Below are 20,331 nucleotides of genomic sequence, written 5' to 3'. Positions count from 1 at the left end.
CTGTCTGTTCTCGAGGACTTCCATTCTGGCTGGGGTAGCAGACAATGAACAAATACAGCACTTCTAACTGTGATACGAGGAATGAGGAAAACAGACTGGGAGCTTTGTAAACCAGCGATGGCTGGCGTTGGAGCGCTTCTCTGAAGAGCGGCAGGAGCTGAGGTAGGAGGGTGGAGAGGCCTGGAGAGGAACATTCTGAGCAGAGAAAACAGGAAGCGTGGACGCCCAAGTGGAGAAGGTTAATTTTTCCTCGAGGAGCCACGTGGCTGGAATGTAGCACAGGAAGCGGGTGGTGTGACAAGACAGTTTAATCCTCAGCCCCTGAGATGTGTGGGGGTTGCGCCAACTGCTGAGCACACAGGGGAGAGTGGGGAGGTGGAGAGCAGAAGCCGGGGGCCGGAGGAGCGCCTGTGCCTAACGTGGCGGTTGTGGTAGGAAGGAGCCAGTGGCTGTGGAGAAGAGGGGACGGGCTGGAGATGTGTTCTGAGCACTGTCAGCATTTCCTGATGAGCAGGTGTCGGAGGAATGACAGAGATGATCTTGCTTTGTGGCCTGGATGGCGACTATCTGTCAGCTGTGCATTTAAGAAGTCTAATCATTCCATCCCACTGAATACAGGCCATCGCCAGACATGCCTCGCCTTTTAATAAAATCCTGAGAGAAAAACTCCTAGTAGTTGATCCTGTCCTTGCTGATTCCAGTTGGTGATCAAGCTGTTGCTTCACTTTTCCAAGCTGGCAGTTTGAGGAAATGTGAGGAAATGTGAGTGGACCCTGGCTTATTCACCTTGGTGTTGCTCTCTTCCTCACAGCAGAGTGAGCTCCCTTCAGAGAGTCCAGTCAGCCTTGTGTCACTGTGCTGGACACCACAGGACCAGCTCATAAAGAGAAAGGGCTGCTTAGGATCACAGCTTTGGCAGTTTCAGCCCATGGCCAGTTGGCTCTGCTGCTTCAGCGCCTGTGATGAGATGGCACATTGTGGTGGGAACACATGAAGGAGCAAAATCTCTCACCCTCGTGGTCAGGAAGCAAATGAGAGGAAGAGGAGGGTGAGTCCCACAATCCCCTTCAAGGGTGTGCCCCCCAAAGAATGAAAGTGTCCTATTAGGCACCACCTCGTAAGGATTCCATTACCTCTTAGCAATTCCACTCTGAGGACATGCCTTTAACATCTGGGCCTTCAGGAGACACTTAGCATCTCACTGTGGCTGAGAACTAAGCTGCGTACATAGTGAGCTGGTCTCTGATATGTTGACTAGGGCTTGCACAAATGTGGTTTCTGTTTGTTCCTTTCTAGAGTGTGTGTAGGTAATACAGTGGCACACTCTCCAAAGCTTCTGTAGCTAAACCTAGAGAGTTCTGCAGCAGATTCCTTTGTGTTGCTGGATGAGCATGCAGATTGGCAAAGCGAAAGCAGAGGGCTGCAGTAATTACAAACCTCGATAAGCAAAGTGGTGGTAACAACAGAGCTTGACTGACTTGCCAAGGTCAGCTGTTTCAAGTGAATGCAGATCAGAAAGGTGCTTCGCTTCTAGGCAGGCATTTGATTCATTTAACTTAGAAACTAAAAACTCAGAGAGGAGTCTGTCATAGTTAATGCCTGTTGCCAGTCCCTTCCCATCCCCTTCCCACCCCCACCCACCCCGTCACCTTGGAAAGCTTAGTTATTCCTAAATTCTCAGCCATAGAATTGTGACAGTTCTCTGCTGACCACATCTTTGCTGTCATCCCCCTGTCTCTGTGGAGCCTGGTCACTCCTGCCTGGACTGCTGTGACGTCTCTTTTCATGCCCTCCCTCCATGAGCCTTACATCTGTCCATCATCTCATCACTTACTCTTCAGAACAGCCTTCCTGTTCTCACAGTTCTAGCAGTGAGGACCAGACACTGCAGGTCTTCCCACTATTCAAGCAGATGAACAAAGCGAGGCAGGGTCCTGGATGAGAGAAAATGTTGTGTGCCTGGTTGGGGGCTAAAGGAAAATTCTAAGGGCAAACCAGACGAATGACAGACCTGAGAGCTGAACCATGATTGGAGCATTAACTGCAAATGTACATAAATCAAAAGACAGGTTCCCCTAAGCCAGCATCACAGCTGGAGAACTATGCCTTGGGCCGGGAACAAAGGCAGACTCTGGACCTCAAATTGCCTTACCCTGGAGCTCCCAAGGGGACTGTAGATCCACATGCTCTAGCTTGAGCCCAACCTGATGTCATAGTCAGTGACCACCAACCAGAAAAGGGAGTAGGGCTGCATAAGTGAGAGTCTTCAAAGATAAGCCAAGGGTTTGCCTCCAGGACTCTCCAGACATGGATTACTTCCTGTAGGGTGCTAAGCAACTCAGTGTAGAATGTTTTTGTTGTTTTGTTTTTTAAAGATAGAGGCAAAGGGCTAGGGAGATAGCTCAGCAGGGGAGTGTTTGCTGTGCAGGCAGGGAGACCCAGCACTCATGGGAAAACCAGGCACGGGGAGTGGTCCACGCCTGTAAGCCCAGTGATGACAGAGAACGGAAGGCTAATGGGTAAAACAGGAGGGTCCGGGGGTTTGCAGTCAACCCAACGGAGCAAGCCTATGGTTCACTGAGAAACCCTGTTTCAAAAAATTATATAGAAAGTGATTTAAAAAATGAAAAAATGAAAGACTCCTGGCATCAACTCTGACCTCCAATATGTGCATGCATTGATGAACACACACAGGTTCACATGCATGTACTGCACATGCATGCACACAAAAGGATGGAGTTAGTAAGTGAGAAACGAGAGATTTGAAAGTAACCAAGGAAAACTTTCAGAGAAGAAAAGGGGCCGGGAGGTGGTGGCGCACACCTTTAATCCCAGCACTTGGGAGGCAGAGGCAGGCGGATCTCTGTGAGTTCGAGGCCAGCCTGGTCTCCAAAGCGAGTTCCAGGAAAGGCGCAAAACTACACAGAGAAACCCTGTCTCGAAAAACCAAAAAAAAAAAAAAAAAAAAAAAAAGAAAGAAAGAAAGAAAGAAAAGGGAAAACAGGGTCTGGGAGTCTGGGAGGGTTAGGCAACAGTTAGCATGGAACCCAAGTGAGAACTGCAGATTCCAGGAAAAAGCCAGCATGGCCGAGGAGGTGGGAGAAAGGAGAGCTAAGACACAATGGATAATTAAGCTCGGCATAGCCAAGGAGAGACTCACAGAAAGAGGGCAACATTGTAAGATGGCAGTAGATAACTTTCCCAGAATTGGTGAAAGACACAGGAAGTGCTCTGTGCATCAAGGACGATAAATAACTGGGGAAATTGCTAACTCACATGTCAGGGTGTAGGAGACAAAAGACAAAGCCCCAACAACCAAGTAGAAGCTGCACAAAACAGCTAGACCAGGAGCAGGCTTCCCAGCTGCTGCAGTGGAAGCCAGGACACTGTCTTCCAGGCACAGAGAACAATCCCTGTTCCCTTAGAATGTGCACTCTTTGGTGAGGGGGGGTTAAAGAGTGAAGGGAAGACTTTGAAATGGATAAAATGTATTACCCATAGACCCTCGGGACTATGTCACCCTGAGTTTGAGGAAGAAGGGAATAACTCCAGAAGGAGGATCTGAGATGTAGGAAGCAGTGATGAACTTAGGATTTGATAAAGAGTTGGTAAGTGTAGACACTGTTTACAATAATGAGAGCTGAGCAGGAGGTCACTGTGAACCTGGAAGTGACTTCAGAAATGAGTGGTGTTGAGAAGGATGAGGAGAGATTCGCTAAGCATTGTGGGAAAAGAAGGCAAACAAGAGTGGGCCAGGCCTCCAGTTCTAAATGGACTAGACCCCTGAATTCTCCAATGTGGACACCAACAAGAACAAAGGCATCTTCCTGGGAGGGGAGACCCTGCTGAAACATTTGGAGACTCAGGAAGTTCCTCCTTGGAGCAGAAGCCATCTTGCCTGGTGTTAGGAAGAAGGCAGAGGGGCAGGCTGCAGGACTTGTGTGTGTGCAAGCTTGTGAGTGGTGCCTCGGCCACTCAGAAGGACGGTTAGAAAGATACTCAGCACCCATCTGTGAATCACATGAGCAAAAGGCTTAAGGTGATTAAAAAGAAAATTGATCAGTTGAAAAAGAATTAGAACACCTAATTTGTGGTGTTAAAATGTGAACTAATCTGTCAGGTGACCGTAACATGCAGCTGTTCGAGGACCCTGAAGACTCAGAAGGTCGGTTCATATTCAAACTTTAGACACCGGGCCTAAATATGTATGTTAGGATGTGAAAATGGGACTCTTCCGGCCTATCTGATTCTGCTTGAGCTGCTAATAATGAAGTAGACACCAAGATATCAAGCCTCTGTATGGAGACTTTACATAGAGGGACGAAGGGAGGGAGGGGGAGGCAGGGAGAGAGATTACAGAGGTGCAATATGGTGGAAGAGAAAGAATCTAATGAGGAGGCCATGGTCAGGTTCCCTGGGAAGGTGCTGAGTCTCATCTTCCCCCTAAGGCCATTGCCATCATGTGGGGTCTGCTTGGACAGCAGAGAACTCAGAAGATGTCAGAAGTCTGAGAGGATGTTCCTCAAAGAGATGCCTAGAATAGTGGCATCTACCCCAAGCCTCATTATAACCCCAGACTCATTCCAGCAGTGGAAGGTGGTCATTGCCTGACTGGACCTTATGAGGGACTTTGAGGATGTTCTCTGGGTTGGTGGCCCCAAGGCTAGGAACCTGACTCATACTGGGTGTTATAGTGAGGATCCAGCTGCAGGAGAGGGACAAGGTGGCTGGTAGCTGTGATGGTGAGCTTCTGTGGCATGGTGAGTGGGACTAGCCTGTGCCCCCAGGGTGGGTCAGAACATGGTTGCACTCATGTGGGAGGGGGGTGGATAAGGGGATCATGATTACCTTGGGTCTTGTCTTAGGGGGCAGAGAAAGACACCAGAGGCCACAGAGGAAGGTGCCACCTACAATTAGGTTGTCAACTCAAGCCTCAGAGTCAGTTGTGACTCATGTCACCTCCTATCACCTTTGCCTCCAAAGTGGAAAATATATCAGAGTCACACCATCACTGGCATCTGTTCCTGTCCACCATCGAGATCTCTATGGTTACTGTGGAAGCTTCTCCCCTGTGGCCTTTCTTCTACCCCCTTTCCTGCTTGGTCACTCTGCCACAGCCATCTTAGATCATTGATATCCCTGGAATGTGTCAAGCATCTGTAGGGCCTTCTCTCTCACTGGAACATTCCAGACTTCTCTGATGCTCATGATCTCGTCTCTCACCTCATTTGGTTTGCTGCTCATGTGTCACCCTAGCCCCGAGGCCCCTCTGATGGTCCCCACCAGCCTGCTCATTCCCTGGCTCTGCCTCTGCCCCGAATGGTTTTATTTTCCTCCATGGGATTTATCACTGTCTGACTAGCTAAATATAAATCCTTGTTTAATTATTCATTTCCCCTCCCCCACCATGTAATCTAAGTTCTGAGGGGGTACAGACTTCATCTTCTTGTGCACTGTCATATTTTTAGTACCTATAATAGTGTGTGACACACCACCTAATAAATATCATTGGAATGAATGAGTGTATGAAATGAAAGGAGCGGGGGGGGGGGGGGGGGGGGCTCGTCAATCTTAAGTGCCACAGAAATGTCCTGAGACGGGACTGAAAATTTTCCACTGGATTCAGCAATGAACAGACCAGTGCCGGCCGCCCAAGGGCAGCTCCACCAGAGAGGAATGGAACCATGCTAGTGTTGTGAGGAGCCGGAGAGCAAAGAAAAAAATGAACTCAATGCAAACACAAGCGCTGCCATTTTGGGGTGAGGGGCACAAGAGGAAGAGGAAGCAGGTGACAAAAGGGTCTCTGAGGAGGGGTTTAGAGTGGAGATGACCGGCCTAAAGCTGGAACTGTCGCATGAGCCGGCAGTCACACCTTGGGACCTTTTCAAAGGGAGTGAGATTACTGTATGTGGGAGAGACGCCTTCCATGTTCACTGCAGCCAACATGTCCAGTGGAGGAATGGATACAGAAACTGGGGCCCCTGTGCACAATGGAATGCTCTCAGCTTCACAGAACAGGGGTCCCTTGTCCCCTGAAACAGTGCAGCCGAACCTGAAGGGCACTGTGTTAAATGGAATAGGCCAGGACCTATGATTCCACACACGTGAAGTCTTCCAAAACAGAACTCAGAAGCAGACAGTAGAAAGGTGCTTCTGGGTGGGGAGATGTTGGTCAAAAGTAAAAACATTTCAGCCAGGAATAGGCTCTGAAGACCCACTGTACAGCATGGAGCCTGGATAAACAGCAATGGGATGCTTGAGGATTTCTAAGGGAGGAGATCTTAAATGTTTACAAAATGATGAGTATGTGAGGTGGCAGGTTTGTTAGTTAGCTTCATTTAACTTCACATTGGATCTCTAAACCGCAACATCACATCATAGACCATAGACAAATGCAGTGCTCATGTGTTGAGCATAGCTTAACAAATAAGGATGTGCTGAAATGGACAGGGCCAGGGAGCAGCTAATACAAGGCTGAAGCCAGCAACCAGTGTCTCGGTAACAGCCACAGGACAAGGGGTGGGCTGAGAACATTGCTCCTGACCCTCCAGGCTGCCTGCAGCTCAGCTGGTTAGCAGGAGGGGGGCTCAGTTGACAGTCTGTCCTTCCCTCGTGCTTGGGCAGAAGATCAACTCCTAAAGGTCAGGTTGACAGAGGTGCCTGAAGACAGCGGTGAGGGTTTGGGATTGGGTGGGAGAGGATGAGAGCTAAAAGACCAGCCAAAGGAAGAGCCTCTCCCATGGCTCCAGACAACTGCAGACCGTGAAGTTACAGTGACATGTTTTCTCCAGCTGTGCTCAGGCAGAGGCCCGGGTTCAAGGTAATCTACAACAGTTATAAGTCAGAAGGTGCAAAGAGTTGGAGGAAGATGTCTCAGACCTGGAGTCCCATGCAAAGGAACCATAGTAGAGGGTGGCCTCGGTAGCTTTAACTGTCAACTTGACACAGCCTGGAGTCACCTAGGAAGGAAATCTCAGTTGAGGAGTTGCCTGGGTCAGACTGACCTGTGGGCATGTCTGTGGGGACTTGTCTTGATGGTTAACTGATGTAGGAGGGCCCTGCCCACTGTGGGCAGAGAGTCATGAGTTCTCTAAGGAAGCCCTCTGAGCATGACTGCAGTGGGCCAGGGAGCAGCATTCATCCATAGTTCCTGCTTCATGTTTCAGCTTGACTTCCTGCCTTGACTTCCCTCAGGGACGGACTGTGATGTAGAAGTGTAAGCCAAATAAACCATTTCCTCCCCTGTGAAATTAGAACAGGCTTCACTCCACCAGAGGGAGAACTTGAGGGAGCCTTCACAGGGTCACATTAGCCAAAGCAGCCACCACCAGCAGAGGGACAGTGACAGTGACCAGGAGAGACAGAGACAGACGACATCTTCTCTGTGCTCTGTGTGTCCTGACACCCTTAGGACAGAACACGGGACAAGAGGAGATTAAAGCAGACCTGAGGATGAGTCGGGAAAGGAGGGGAGCAGTGGTGAGGGCCCAGGTGCATGTGGGGATCGCAGAGAGGCCGGCCTGCTCTGGTCAGGCCCAGGAGGCTGAAGGAGCCAAGCGCCCATCACTGAGGCTGGACTCACACTCAGCCTGCCATGTCTCTCTTAGACTCGCTGCTAGGTTTCTCCTGTTGACTCTGCAGCCATCTTCCAGCTCTCTATTTCCTGCCACCCACTGATTCATTAACATTTCTTCCAGAATTTTAGGTACTATATTTGGTTTTTTTAATGAAATCTGCTTAGTGTAGGTTTTATAATTCCTTACTTTTCACTCATCTTTCAGAAAGAAATTTTTTTCTTAGCCAGTGTATCTCATATTTTATTTCCATGCTTAACAATTCCAGTGACTGAAGTCTTTTCTGGCTTTTGCCTCTTCAGTACAACAGTCTATCTGAAAAGTGATATTTCGTGAATGAAAATATGTAGAGGGTGCTGTGATGAGACAGAATAAGCAAAACACAGATAAGTTTACAGAATCGTGCTGCAAACCATTCAAGAAAAATGTGAGCAGAGAGCTGTAGGATCCAGGACCATGCAGCAGTCTCTGTCTAGGGGAAGGGATGGTTTGCATTGTCTCTAGAAATGAGCAAAGTGATCCCAGAGGGACATGATCTCGGGAAAATGTTGATGGTTTTAAGAGGGGTCTTCTTGGCTTATTTTGAATAAACACACACTCATGCTTCATAAAAAGTAGCATTTCTTCTTCATTCACAGTGTAAATGGTATTTAAAGGCTGGCGGCTGTGCTGTGGACCTACCCAAGATTTGCTGTTGAAGTAAAAACAAGTTAATCATTGGTGCGCATGCTTAATTTTGAAAATGTTGGGGTTATCCTCCTGTGTCTTACCTTCATTCTTTGCATCTCAGATGCCACCTGCTGAGAACCAGTGGGCACAGGCCTTGCACCATGCCCGAGGTCTACAAGAGGAGGGTTTGCTCAGGTTCTGATCACTTCCGGGCAGAGCTGTGGCAAAAGCTATGTGGTTCACTGCCTCGGCTGGCTCCTAATGACAGCCCTCCCTACCTGGTAGTGAGACCCTTGAGCGGGGCACAGTTTAAACTATTTCGTAGTTTAAAAATATTTTCATTCTGGCTAGAATTCAACCTCTCACCTAATTTAGTTTACCTTTCCACTCTTCTGGAGTCATTGTTTGCTTGTCATTGTAAGTCTGGGGGACACCAGCACCTGTGCCTTTGTGCACCTGCTTATCTCTCGGAGCCTGGTGTGTGCTCGCAGCACAGGATGACCTTTACATGGCAGATAGCGGCTTCCATTTCACCAGCGCCCTAGAGACACAGATGCTGAGATGGGCGGGCAGTGATTACCAGCTCACAAAGGCCTTTCATCCTCCTTTTCTGTAGCTGCAGTCTAGTGAGGGGAAGTGTGATTTTTATTACTGGTGGAACCTTAGCTATGACATAAAACTTAGTAATGAGCACTCTGTGCCAATTTTATAATCCATTCATTACAATCCATTTCCATGGCATGAAAGCTGTTAGCTGCTCTACTTGAAGATGCTTTTTCAAAGTCCTTTTCTGTGGGTCCCTATTTTGGTCCTCCTGTTAGAATGGGCCTATTCTGCCAAGCAGAATTCTGAAAGAACCAGTCCATTTATTTGTGAGTCTCAGGGCTCCTGCTTTGAACATGTCTCTTCTTTCATATTTGGTCGTAGTTGCAACACAGTTGAATGTGATCATGCAACTATTTCAGACTTAGCACAGACCCTAAGACAATGGTAGCTGTTCAGATTTATAATTATTTAGGATTTTGTGTGTGCACCACAAGAAAAAAAACACTACAATTTTTTGTGTCATGCATATGATTTAACTTTACATGCAATATCCATTTTAGGTTAATGACCTGCCTATTTTAAACCAATACATTAGTAAGCAATTTAAATCATTTCTGTGTTAATAATTTGTAACTGTGGCCTCTTAGCAAAATGACCTCATTATAATCTTCACATCCTATTTCCTCTGATTAACTTAATTACTAAAAGGGAAAAATCCTTCAGTTATGCCTTTTTAAACTCCAGAAAACTGTATCTTGGCATCCATCTTCGGTCATGTCTGCCAGCTCTCTCTTTTGTAGCTGTAATTGGATCCTATGCGTCAGACCAACAAGAGAATGAAGCACAGTGCTGCCTCTGTTGGACCAGAACGCCCATTATTAGATTTATAATAACAAATACATAATAACACACAATGATTATAGTTCCTAGAACAAGCCCATGGAATTGCTAAAAAATAAAAAAGAGGAGTCACGTGGGGTGTTCCTGTCTGTTTCTTCACTCCAAACCAAACTGAAGTCTCTGTTAGAATGATCTCGCACTTGTGAACTAGCCAGACCACTCCTGACCCACTGAGCAGGCTGGTCTCTTTGGCATGGAGGTTATTGCTGTTTTCTGGCTTCAAGCATGTTCATGTTGGTCTGTGTGGAAATCGCAGCCCACTTTCTTCCTCAGAGAACGGGCTGCTTCCTGAAGGATAACTATCAAGCCTAGGACGACCCGCCTTTCAGGGTCCCATTTTGTATTAATCAGGTATATTGGCAGGTAACTAAGGCGAGCTGGTGCCGTCTCATGATTTAATACTGAGCCTCCTATTGAGGAGTCAGCTGGATAGATGCTTGAAAGAAAGCTTTGACATTCAGGTTTAAATTGAAAGAAAATGAGAAACCAGATAAAGCCAGCCAGCCAAATTAATTCACTCAGAACTCCTCCCTGCTATTTCAGTGGAATTCACAGAAATTCTCTCCTGTAAAAGGTTGGGAAGCCTTCTGGAACAATCACATTGGTGTTTGCAGTATATGCATTCATGTATTTGTGTTCCAATATAGAAAGGCAGTACCAATGTTATACTCCATCAGAGCCCTCATATTCTTGAGAGCTTTAAAAAAAATCCATGAATGCTGTCATTCTTCATGTGTTCAGCAACCATCTTCCCGAAAACCCTCTTCCCAGGAGATGATGAGCAGGCTCAGACACGTAAGGACCAGCTTGATCCTGCTCATACAGATGAACAAAGTGATCCTGAGGAAAGTCTGAGTCATGTAGCAGTTATGGACACAAGCACACATCCCAGGCATAGGATTGTTAGTGAAGAACAACCTTATGGGTACAGCTGGATCTGCCAGCTTTCATAGTCCCTTCTTCAGTTCCCCAAGGCAGAAGAATATTGAATTCATGAGTCTGGCATCTATTCCTCTGCCCTTGAATCCTGTGTGGTCCCGAATAAGCCCCTGGATCTCTAGGTATCTCAGTGTCCTGTGTCTCAAAAGACTGCATCAAGATATCCTCTCTTCTTTCTCCTGGATCTACAGATGAATTGATTTTAGCGACCAGATCTTTGGGACAGCAATGACTATCAGACACTCTGCCAGTTGCCTATGGGTTGAACAGCTTCAACAGGGTTTGTGCTCTGCAGGGTATCACTATACTAGAGGGGACAGGAAATTAGACTGAGTTAGAAACAACACATTTGTTTAGTGCTGTGATGCCTGAGCTAAGAATACTGCTGGACACATCCTCATACTTAATACGTGTTTGTCAAATGAATGGATACATTTGAAATAATGAGATTGGCTAAAGAAAAGTCAGTATTCATACAGCATTCATTATGCAATAATGAGTAAGGAAAACAGATTCATTTTAACTTGAAAGGTTAAAAATGTTTTTCATCAAGAAATTGGATTGGGCCCTGAAGAATGAAATCATCTTTGTCAGAGTGGGAAAGAATCCTGCAGGCTGAGGCATGCCCATGAGCAAAGCATAGACCTATCTGAGGGGTACCAACCTGGAAGGTGGCAATCCCTGGGCAGACGTAAGGAGGGGAGAAAATTTTGGGCAAAAGGAACAGCTAGGTGGAGACTTAGCACCGGGAGGGGTGTGGAATGTGAAGACAGGAAAGCCTTGCTGAGCCCCAGTTTTACTAGGGTAGTGATGGAGATCAGCAAGAGGGTTAAATTCATGCAGAGCCGTAAACTGTGTTAGAAAGTTTGAGGAGCAGGCATTCTGGAGGGCTGTGTGGAGTGGACCAAGTGAGCAGATGGGAAGATCCAAAATAACCCAAGTGCTGGGGAAGTTGATGACCACGTCAGTAGTGGAAAATTAGAGCTCGGGGACAGGTCAGGATGGTGAATCTCCCCAAAGGAGCAGCCGAACTCAGCAGAGACCGGGGTTAAAAATGTGTGAATGGATTGCAAACATATCATCCCTCTTAGCTGAAGTCTAGCAGTAAATGATACTTTATTATAGATCAGAAAAGTGAAGTGTTGAGGATGTACTGCCTACATTTCAGAGGAAAAGAGGGCTGGAGAAGAAGGCGAGGTGGTTGCCTGGAGAACAGGAGAGCAAAGTTCCCTCAAGGTGACTAAGAAACAAGCTTCCAAAAGTGTCCCACGATTTCTGTTTCCTTCCTCCCAACTCCTGCCTGACAGTGAAGAAGTCCACAGCCCTGACTTTTTCCTGTCTTTCTACTGAAGCACCCCCCCACCCACACACACACTAAAAACTAATAACACTGAGTGGCTTGTGCCTGCCCTGCTGGTTCCAGCCTTCTTTCTTTGCTGAAGTTCTATTAGCTTGGGCTCTTCCCCGTCTTTCTCCTCTGCTCTGACTTTTTACTGTATTTGTATTGCTGGATGATTGGCCTACTTAGTGTCTCTCCAGAGCCTGCATAGAGCCCAGAGTAAAGAGTAGGTATCGGTTAGCCAGCCCTTTCTCTCCCTTCATTGCTCACTCCTTTCCCCTGTTCCTTCCTTGTTAATTTCATGATCCTCAGTATCAAACACAGAACTTTCCTTGCACTAGACAAACACTCGATTGCTGAGTTGAACCCCAGCCCCAACAGTTGCTGGACTGAGCATTCTTGATTTTAGGTTTCACATACAGCATGCTTTGATGGACAGGACCAGCATATAAAGCTGATGTCAGGGAAAGGCACATTAGGGGCTAGTTAAATTTAGCAGACACTTGCGTTCCTTCCCTGTGCAAAAGCATCCTATAGGCTGTAAGGTCAGAGTGCAGGAATTTCATATATGATCAGTGCTATATTGTATGTAATTAAGTAAAATATTGAGTTCATGAAAGTTTGTTTTATCATTTCAGAAAAGGCATGGATTAGGGTGGAGTGCTATCTATTAGAAATAGCTTCTAGAAGCAATAATTGTTTGAGATAGCTTTTGGGGGGTTGGTAGGATTTAAACAAAGTGAAGCAGGAGGGTGTTGGCTGGTGGGCAAGATGCAGCGATCAGGAGGCCTGGGTCGGTCTGAAAATGCATAAGTAAGCCGTGGAGAGCCCTTAGAATCCATGGAGTGTGGAGTTGGTCACTAGCATAGGAAGGGACTCCACATACAAACTATAAATAACTAAAGCAGTGATTACAGAGAATCGATTTGGCAAGTTTCACAGAAGGGGGTGTGTGTGTGGAATTGGGCTGACAGCAGAGAAACCCAAGGCAGCTTTGTTCCGGAATCTTCAGAACGCTTTCATTTTCTGTTCAAGTAAACACTTTTCTTTTTAAGATAATGTGCTATGCATTTGAAATAATTTTCCCAAGCATTCTGCCAACTGAGCTGTATCCCTAGCCCCTGTCATCAGGTGTGGAGATACATCAGTTCAATTCCCGACACAGCTAAAAAAAACCACTTACTAGTTTTAATAAAAGTCCAAGCAACCAGTTTGTAGTTTATTCTTCCTAGACTATCAGGAAAGGGGTTGATAAAAATAGAAGGACTTTAGTCTAAGTTGTGATGTTGAATTTTTAATTAATTAATTTATTTATTTTGATTCTTTGAGGCCTTGAACTCTCCATGTAACTAGCCTTGAACTCTTGATTTTCCTGCCTCCACCTCCCAGGCAGAGCTTACATCATGAGCCTCTCAGTGAATTCCTCTCATCAGACCCTGCCATCTCAATTGAATTCTTCAGCTTGTGTTTAATTTTAAGCTTTTGTACTAAGTATTAACATGGCATCTCGAGTCTTTACCCACGACAATGCTGATATTTGGGTCGAGTGTTCTTAGGGTATTTTCATGGGAAAGCCATTGTCATCCTATTTTACATATCACTGAATTTTTAAGTGATTTCATTACATAAAGAGCAAAATACTTTTCTCAAATATAATGGAGAATCAAGGGAAATATTTAACTAAAATTCCCTTTAAGGAGTACTTTAAAGCAAATATAGTAACATACACATGCATTCTGAAATACCATGAATCTAGTTTCCTACTAGGATATATTAGTGCTTCTAACAAAGCCTTTTACCAACTAAATATAACTGGGTCATATGCAAATTAGTAATATTTCAGAAGAGGTTATTTTCATCTACCAATTTTCTGTTTCCTTTTATTGTTATTAAGTTGTTAAACTATGTTAAATTTAGAAAAACAAAAGCATTACCTTCTCTTTGGTTCTTGTGTCTGGATTTTTCCTTCCATTGAAAAGACATAGTTTGAGTACATCCTCCAGGACTGGCACCGTTGGGTGCTGGGACACAGAGAACTCAAGGTAACTGTTAGTATCCTGGGACAAGGCTTGACTGAACGAAGTATTACAGTTGCTCATCAGGCTCCAGTCTTTGGTAGCAGAGGCCATAATAGACAAGGCCTAGACAGAAGGATCAGGGCAGGCATTGGAGAAGAAGTGGTACTTGAGTTGAATTTTCAAAGATAAAAGTCAGATACTACAGTAGAAAGCTGGAATTCCAGGATTCAAGAGACAGAGGCAGGAGGATCCTGAATTCTAGGCTAACCTCAACTACAACTACAGAGTCAGACATTGTCTCAAAACTCTAAAAAGGAAAAAAATTAAAAATGACTAGAATAAGTGTGATTCCTGGTAGAAAGCAAAATAAATTTCTCTCTCTCTCTCTCTCTCTCTCTCTCTCTCTCTCTCTCTCTCTCTCTCTGTGTGTGTGTGTGTGTGTGTGTGTGTGTGTATGTATGTGTGTGTGTATGTGTGTGTGTATGTGTGTATGTAATTTGTATTTACCTTTTAAAGTAGAATGTGGCTGGGTACTGTATTTCCATTCACATGCCTTATTGAGTTACAAGACATAGAGAAGCTTCGGTTTTGTTCTTGGTACTTTACTTTGGAAAACAAGCCACATGAGGACTTCTTATTAAGTTGTTTCAGCTTGTGTTCTTACCTCTAAGACTAGTACATGCAGAATTAACTACAGGAATGAAAAACTTAAAAACTACATTCTAGTTGGCATTCAAGGCATCTTAACAGTCTTTTTTTCCCTTTTAAACATGAAGCTATATCTTAGGACACTTCAGTGACAGATGTTTGGTCTACTAAGGAATCCAGCTCGACAGCTTAAACAGTTCTGATTGCTTACCTTTTGTTTTCAAACAAACGTTCTCCCAACCTGTTGAAACAAGCTGACAGTACCACAGTCTAAGAAGCAGAAAGAAATCTTATCTTCCCCTGAGTTTTCATGCGGCACGGATACTTTAAATGTTACCCAAACCCTGAAGCTGTGTCATCAGGAGGACTATAGGAAGCCCTGAGCACGTGCTTCTCCTCATGAAGCTCAGTCGCGTCTTCATGAGCACTGTGTCGCCATCTCCTTCAAGGAGTGGCATTTCTTCAGCTACAGCAGCATTGGTATCGTCTGATTGGGATCGTCTTCGTCATTTCCTAGACAAGGCTTGATCATCCTGCAGATCCTGTCAGCATGTGTCTGGGGATCTTCGAGACTGAGGCTGGAGGACAAGAGTGTAGCTCATACACCAGGATGACCCGATCCTTCACAGACTTGTCATTCTTGTCAGCCTCTGCCCTTTGCCTGAGGGTCTCAGTAGTGGGGTGGTCAGGGTCTATCTCCAGGCGTTTCTTTGCTGCCCTGTAACCTCTGATTGAGTTGTCTTTGCGGGCTGGAGCTCCCATGATTTAGCTCCCATGATTCTCTCCATCTTTGCGGTCCACCCGTACGTGCTGTGACGATACCACATGGGGATTTCACCAAATGCTTTGGCCTTCTCAGCCTTCCCCTCTAAGATTTCTTTTATAATTTTGTAGAAGTTTTCAAACTTTGTCTTTCCCTCCCTGTTTTCTTTTTCTCCTCTTCATCATCCAGTCCTTCTTTGGTTCCTGACACTAAGGTCTTGCCCTCAGAATCCTTCAGCTGTGACACCATACTCACTGATGGGCTCAGTCAGTCAGATCACTTCTAAGCCATGCTGTCAGAGACGGTTCACAAAGGCTGAGTTAGCTGCTTGGTCCTGGGCTCAGCTGTGATAAAATGGATGTGCTTCTGGTCCCTCCATTCTGGGGCAGTAGTCCTGGGGAGAAACCCCTCACCTCCAGAGGTAGATGTACGGCGTCACAACAGCTCTGAAAGCTTCTTCCGATGCTGAGAGTCTTCATGAATTCCAAGCTTTGTGTTTTTTAAGAACTGTTCATCAAACTTTTTGTTGTTCTCTTCATCTTCTGCCAGTGCAGAGCATAGTTCAAGCATTTCTTGACCGAATTCTTTCCAATAACTTTAAATTTTTGCTCTGCTTCAATATTTCATGGGAAATACTTAGAGGGAGACCCTCGGAATCCACCACCCCTCTAATGAAATTCAGATGGGGGGATGAGAAGAGGGAAGAGGGGGATCTGTGGTTAATATGTAAAGTGAATATAAAATTTCTTCATAGAAAAATGAAAGAAAAAAAATCAGATACTCAGGGACTAACTCCTCACAGTTACCCATGATGAAAACTCTGTACGTACAGCTTAATGCTGCTCTTTTTCTTCCTGTTTCCAAACAGATCAAAAGGAGCGTGTCTTGGGACAAAATGAAGGGCTAACACTTCCAATTGTCCTTCAACAGAAAACTGCTTTACTGCCGGATGTGGATGTTCTTCCCGGTCATTGGCTGAGCTCTTGCAGACCTCTCCATAGTCCCCATTAGCAATGTCACCAGGGGTTCTGGTCCCAGCAGGCCTTGTTTTGTTTAGTGTACTCCTCCTTCTCCTTCTCCCTGTCCTTTTCCTCTTTCTCATTGGAACCAGCATCTTCTACTTCTTTTTTCTTTCTCTTCCTCTTCCTCTCCTTCTTCTGCAGCCTCAGCATCACCGACCTCCTTCATGTTCCTTCTCCACAAAGATTCACGGAGTAGCCATTAAGCTGAGAATGTTCCTTCACAACTTCCTTTATTCTCCTTTCCTCCAAATACTCGGCTTGCTCTTCTTTCAGATGTAAGATAACCTTTGATCCATGGCCCATGGGTTCACCTGGTCAGTCCTCACTGGAATGATGCCCATGCTGAGGATCCCCGGGCATACTGCTCATCATCATGCTTGGTGATCAGTCACTTTCTCAGCAAGCAAGTCCACAGAGTAAAAAGCCACACTGAGCTGGTCAGTCATAGAGATGTCTGCACCAGCCTGCAAGGCCTGCATGAAGGCTTGGGTGCTGGACTTGGCAGTAGTGCCAAGGTTATTGATCAAGTCAGCCTTGGCCATTCCAGTTCCAGTATCGGTTTGATCTGGTTTGTTGGGAATGAGATTAATGTGCAGCTCCTTCCCAGGGTAGTTTACCAGGGTCTGTCACACTCTCATCTCTGATCTTACCCAGAGCATCTAATGAATTTGAAATATCTCTTCATTCAAATAGAAAATTTTTGCCTTAAAGGCAAAAGTCCAACCTCTTCCTCCTCCATTGGCTGGTCTGGGTTTCCTTACTTTTGTAAGGTCTCACTCTTTGCTGACTGAGTGACCACACAAACCATGACTAGCTGCACCAGGACACTGAAGCAACTAATATAGATTTCTTGAACTTTCTACTTATGAGTAAATACCAGGAGGTTTTCTCCAGCCTCTGGAGGTGCTGAGAGCCTGCATGGGTGCATTCTGAAGTACCATATGGTGTGCTTTGTGATGTGTATAATTGCCTAACAGCGAACTCCACAGACTGTGTCCTCCTTCCTGGTGGATGTGCCAGAGGATACACACACCCCTCTCACTGTGTTATGATTCCAGTTTCAAGAACCCGATCTCTTAAGAAACAGTTTTTTCTTCCATATTCAGATTAGAATGAAACTCTCTGAGAACAGTTCCTCACACTGAGGGTTGGGAGCCAGGCCCATCTGGAAAGTCAGTCCAGATGTGTGGGTTCACCAGAGGTTTGGGTTTCTTACACTACTTCAGCCCCTTCTGGTCATGCTACCTGGTCTGTCCCAGGCTCTCCTGGTGCTTTGGTCTATTAGTGGCTACTTGGTGACAAGATGGACAGAAACTTTGCCTTGTAGTAACCATCAGAACAGCTCTGTAAAAAAATGTGTTGTCCTCCACACAGACAAAAGATTCATTAAGATGATGCTGCCCCTGAGGTGCTTCTGAATGTGCCTTCTGGGAGGAGACAGCTTTCATTCCAGGAGAGATGAGGGTTCCATAAGGATAGAATACTGTATATTTTGTCTAGTTTATTGTGTAAAGGATGAAGGTTTGAAGGTACTAAAAATATAGTGGCTCAGAGACAGATCAGTGGATGAAGGGAGAAATATTTAAAGGGAAGTTATTTGAAATTTCCTGTGCCTTGTGGTTTAGTGCCTTTGAGAGAGGCAGCCACCAAATGACTAAGGCATCAGTTATAGCCTGGGGGTACTTGAAATAGAACATACCAGCCTAGTAGGAAAGCAAAAGACTAAATAAGAAAGATCCTATTTATTAAAATGGATTTTAAATGGAATGTTTCGGTTTTAATTTGGGGCTACTTGCTGTTTTACAGATGCTGCGTCTACTCCCTCAGAAAAAAGACCATCGATGCAGACAAATATGAGTTTAGGCACGAGATTGGAGAAGACCATCACAAATACTCCCACAGAAAGTCCCCCCCAAACTCCTCAGGAAAAGCAGACGGCTTTGAAAAGCTTTGAAACCCTGACACCTATACAGGCATTTAGGCCATCAGGTAAAGATGAGTTCGTCAGCCTGGGTGTGAGGATATCCAAGTCAGAGTCCATGTTCCACAATCAGTCCTCTGTGGAAACACTCTACGTCTCACCCTCATTCAAAATTGTCAGCCCAAAGAAGGAGACCAGAACCAGTAAGGACCTCCAGACACCTGCACAGTCCAGAATCTGCTGGATTGAAGATGTGAGCCTCAAGCCTTTAGCCATGCGGGGTGAGTGTACCCCCAAACAAGCCAATGATGCGAGTGAAAGTGCTCTGCAGAGGTGTTCTGTGACCTCCGCCTCTGTCCTTTTCTTGTCCCCACCGCTCACTCTTGGTCAGTTCTCTTAGGATGTACACACCACTGAAGGTCCTCTTGGGTGGTCATGTGTCCTTTCTATTAAATGAGTAGCAGGTACTTCAAGCAAATACTTGATTGAATATATTGACATCAATTCTGAATAATCTCTATGTAAAGCAAATTAGATGTTACTGGCCTTCGGTGACGCTTCCAGTTACACATGTAGGTAACTCACGAGGAGACTGTGCAAGAGAAGTGGTTTGTTTGTGTACAGTCACAGATGCACACACACAGCTGAGTGTGCCTTCTTCAAGGCTCTGCGCATCTGCACCACAGGGTCAAGGGACCATGCCCTTTCTCTGTCTTTGTAAACACTGAGGGGCTGGACACATCGGGATGTACCTGTTATCCCAGCACTCTGCAGCCAAGGAAGAGGACTGAGTTGAAGGGGAGCAGGGCTGTATAATGAGCCCCTACATAAAACAAAACAGTGAAATGGTCTGCGGTGTTAGACTGTGCGATAGAGAATCAAGCCTGGCTCTTGACTGTCAGCTATTAAATCTTGCATTATGCAATTAGGCTTTCTTTTTCAAAGTTAATTAGTAAAAGAATAGTTTGTTTGCGCATGAATTTTTAAAAATCTAAGTGGTGGTTTTGTTGGTGCTTCTGTATGATAATGCTCACCAGCTCACATACATTCAAATATTTCAGCATTAATCTTTTAAACTGCTTCAAACGCAAATCAAAAATGCATATAAACAAAAGTAATGGAAGCCAGCATATAAAAATACATATAATAAGAACAGTGGGGCAGTGCAGGGGTTAAGTGGACTGACCTTGGTCTTGGGCAGTGAATTATAAAAGATTCTCTTTGAAAAAGAGGTTTCAAAGATTACTCTGTTTAAAACATTTTGGTATTAAATAGACTAAATGTAGCAAAACTGAGTCTTAGGACAGCCAAGATGGCTCAGTAGGTAAAGGCACTTTCTACCAAACTTGATGATCTGAGTTCAATCCCCAGGACCCCACACACTGGAAGGAGAGCATCTACTAGTACATGTTTTCTTTTGATTTTCATGCACACCATGGCACAACTGTGCATGCACACACATGGATGGATGGATGGATGGACGGACGGACAGATAGATGGACACATACATGGATGGATTATGGATGGATGGATGGATGGATGGATGGACGGACGGATGGATGGACGGATGGACGGATGGATGATAAATAAGTAAATATACCTTTTAAAATGCATCTGTGTTTTTGTCATCAAATTAACTTTCTTGCTGAGACTACCTGCTGAGGAAGACTCCTACTGCTATGCCATGGTGGCCTCTAGGCATGACTGTGCTTCTAAAAGCTGCCGTAGTGATAAAGACGTCAACAGAGCATCCAACTCCACCTCTTCTAGAGGCGGTAGGACCTGGGGGAATAGAGCTGATAAAGGAGGTGGACTAAAATCTCGTGCAATAGCAACTTTATTCAGAGCATCAGACGATTTATATTCTGAGGGCTAAAGAGAATCACATGAGTAAAGTGTACAGTTACAAGGACAAGTCAGAATTGGCAAAAACATGTTTTTCCGTAGAGGCATCACACCAGCAAGCAATAATAAGGAATCTGAAATAAACTG

General features: G+C 45.3%; 1 protein-coding gene and 1 pseudogene across 1 annotated transcript in view; one reads left to right on the top strand and one right to left on the bottom strand.

Annotated features, from left to right (window-relative positions):
• Enthd1 (ENTH domain containing 1) overlaps positions 1–20,331 on the top strand; it is a 116,857-nt gene that overhangs the window by 78,679 nt on the left and 17,847 nt on the right. The window contains exon 6 of the mRNA XM_037197683.1: positions 18,225–18,620. Coding sequence (XP_037053578.1) covers positions 18,225–18,620 — 396 coding nt within the window. The remainder of the gene's footprint in view (positions 1–18,224; positions 18,621–20,331) is intronic.
• On the bottom strand, positions 14,960–17,226 carry LOC114694325 (annotated as a pseudogene).

The sequence above is a fragment of the Peromyscus leucopus genome, chromosome 20 (genome assembly GCF_004664715.2).
Source record: "Peromyscus leucopus breed LL Stock chromosome 20, UCI_PerLeu_2.1, whole genome shotgun sequence".
In the NCBI taxonomy this organism is placed as follows: domain Eukaryota; kingdom Metazoa; phylum Chordata; class Mammalia; order Rodentia; family Cricetidae; genus Peromyscus; species Peromyscus leucopus.
The sequence above is the reverse complement of the archived record's forward strand: the minus strand, read 5'-3'. Positions and strand labels throughout refer to the sequence as shown.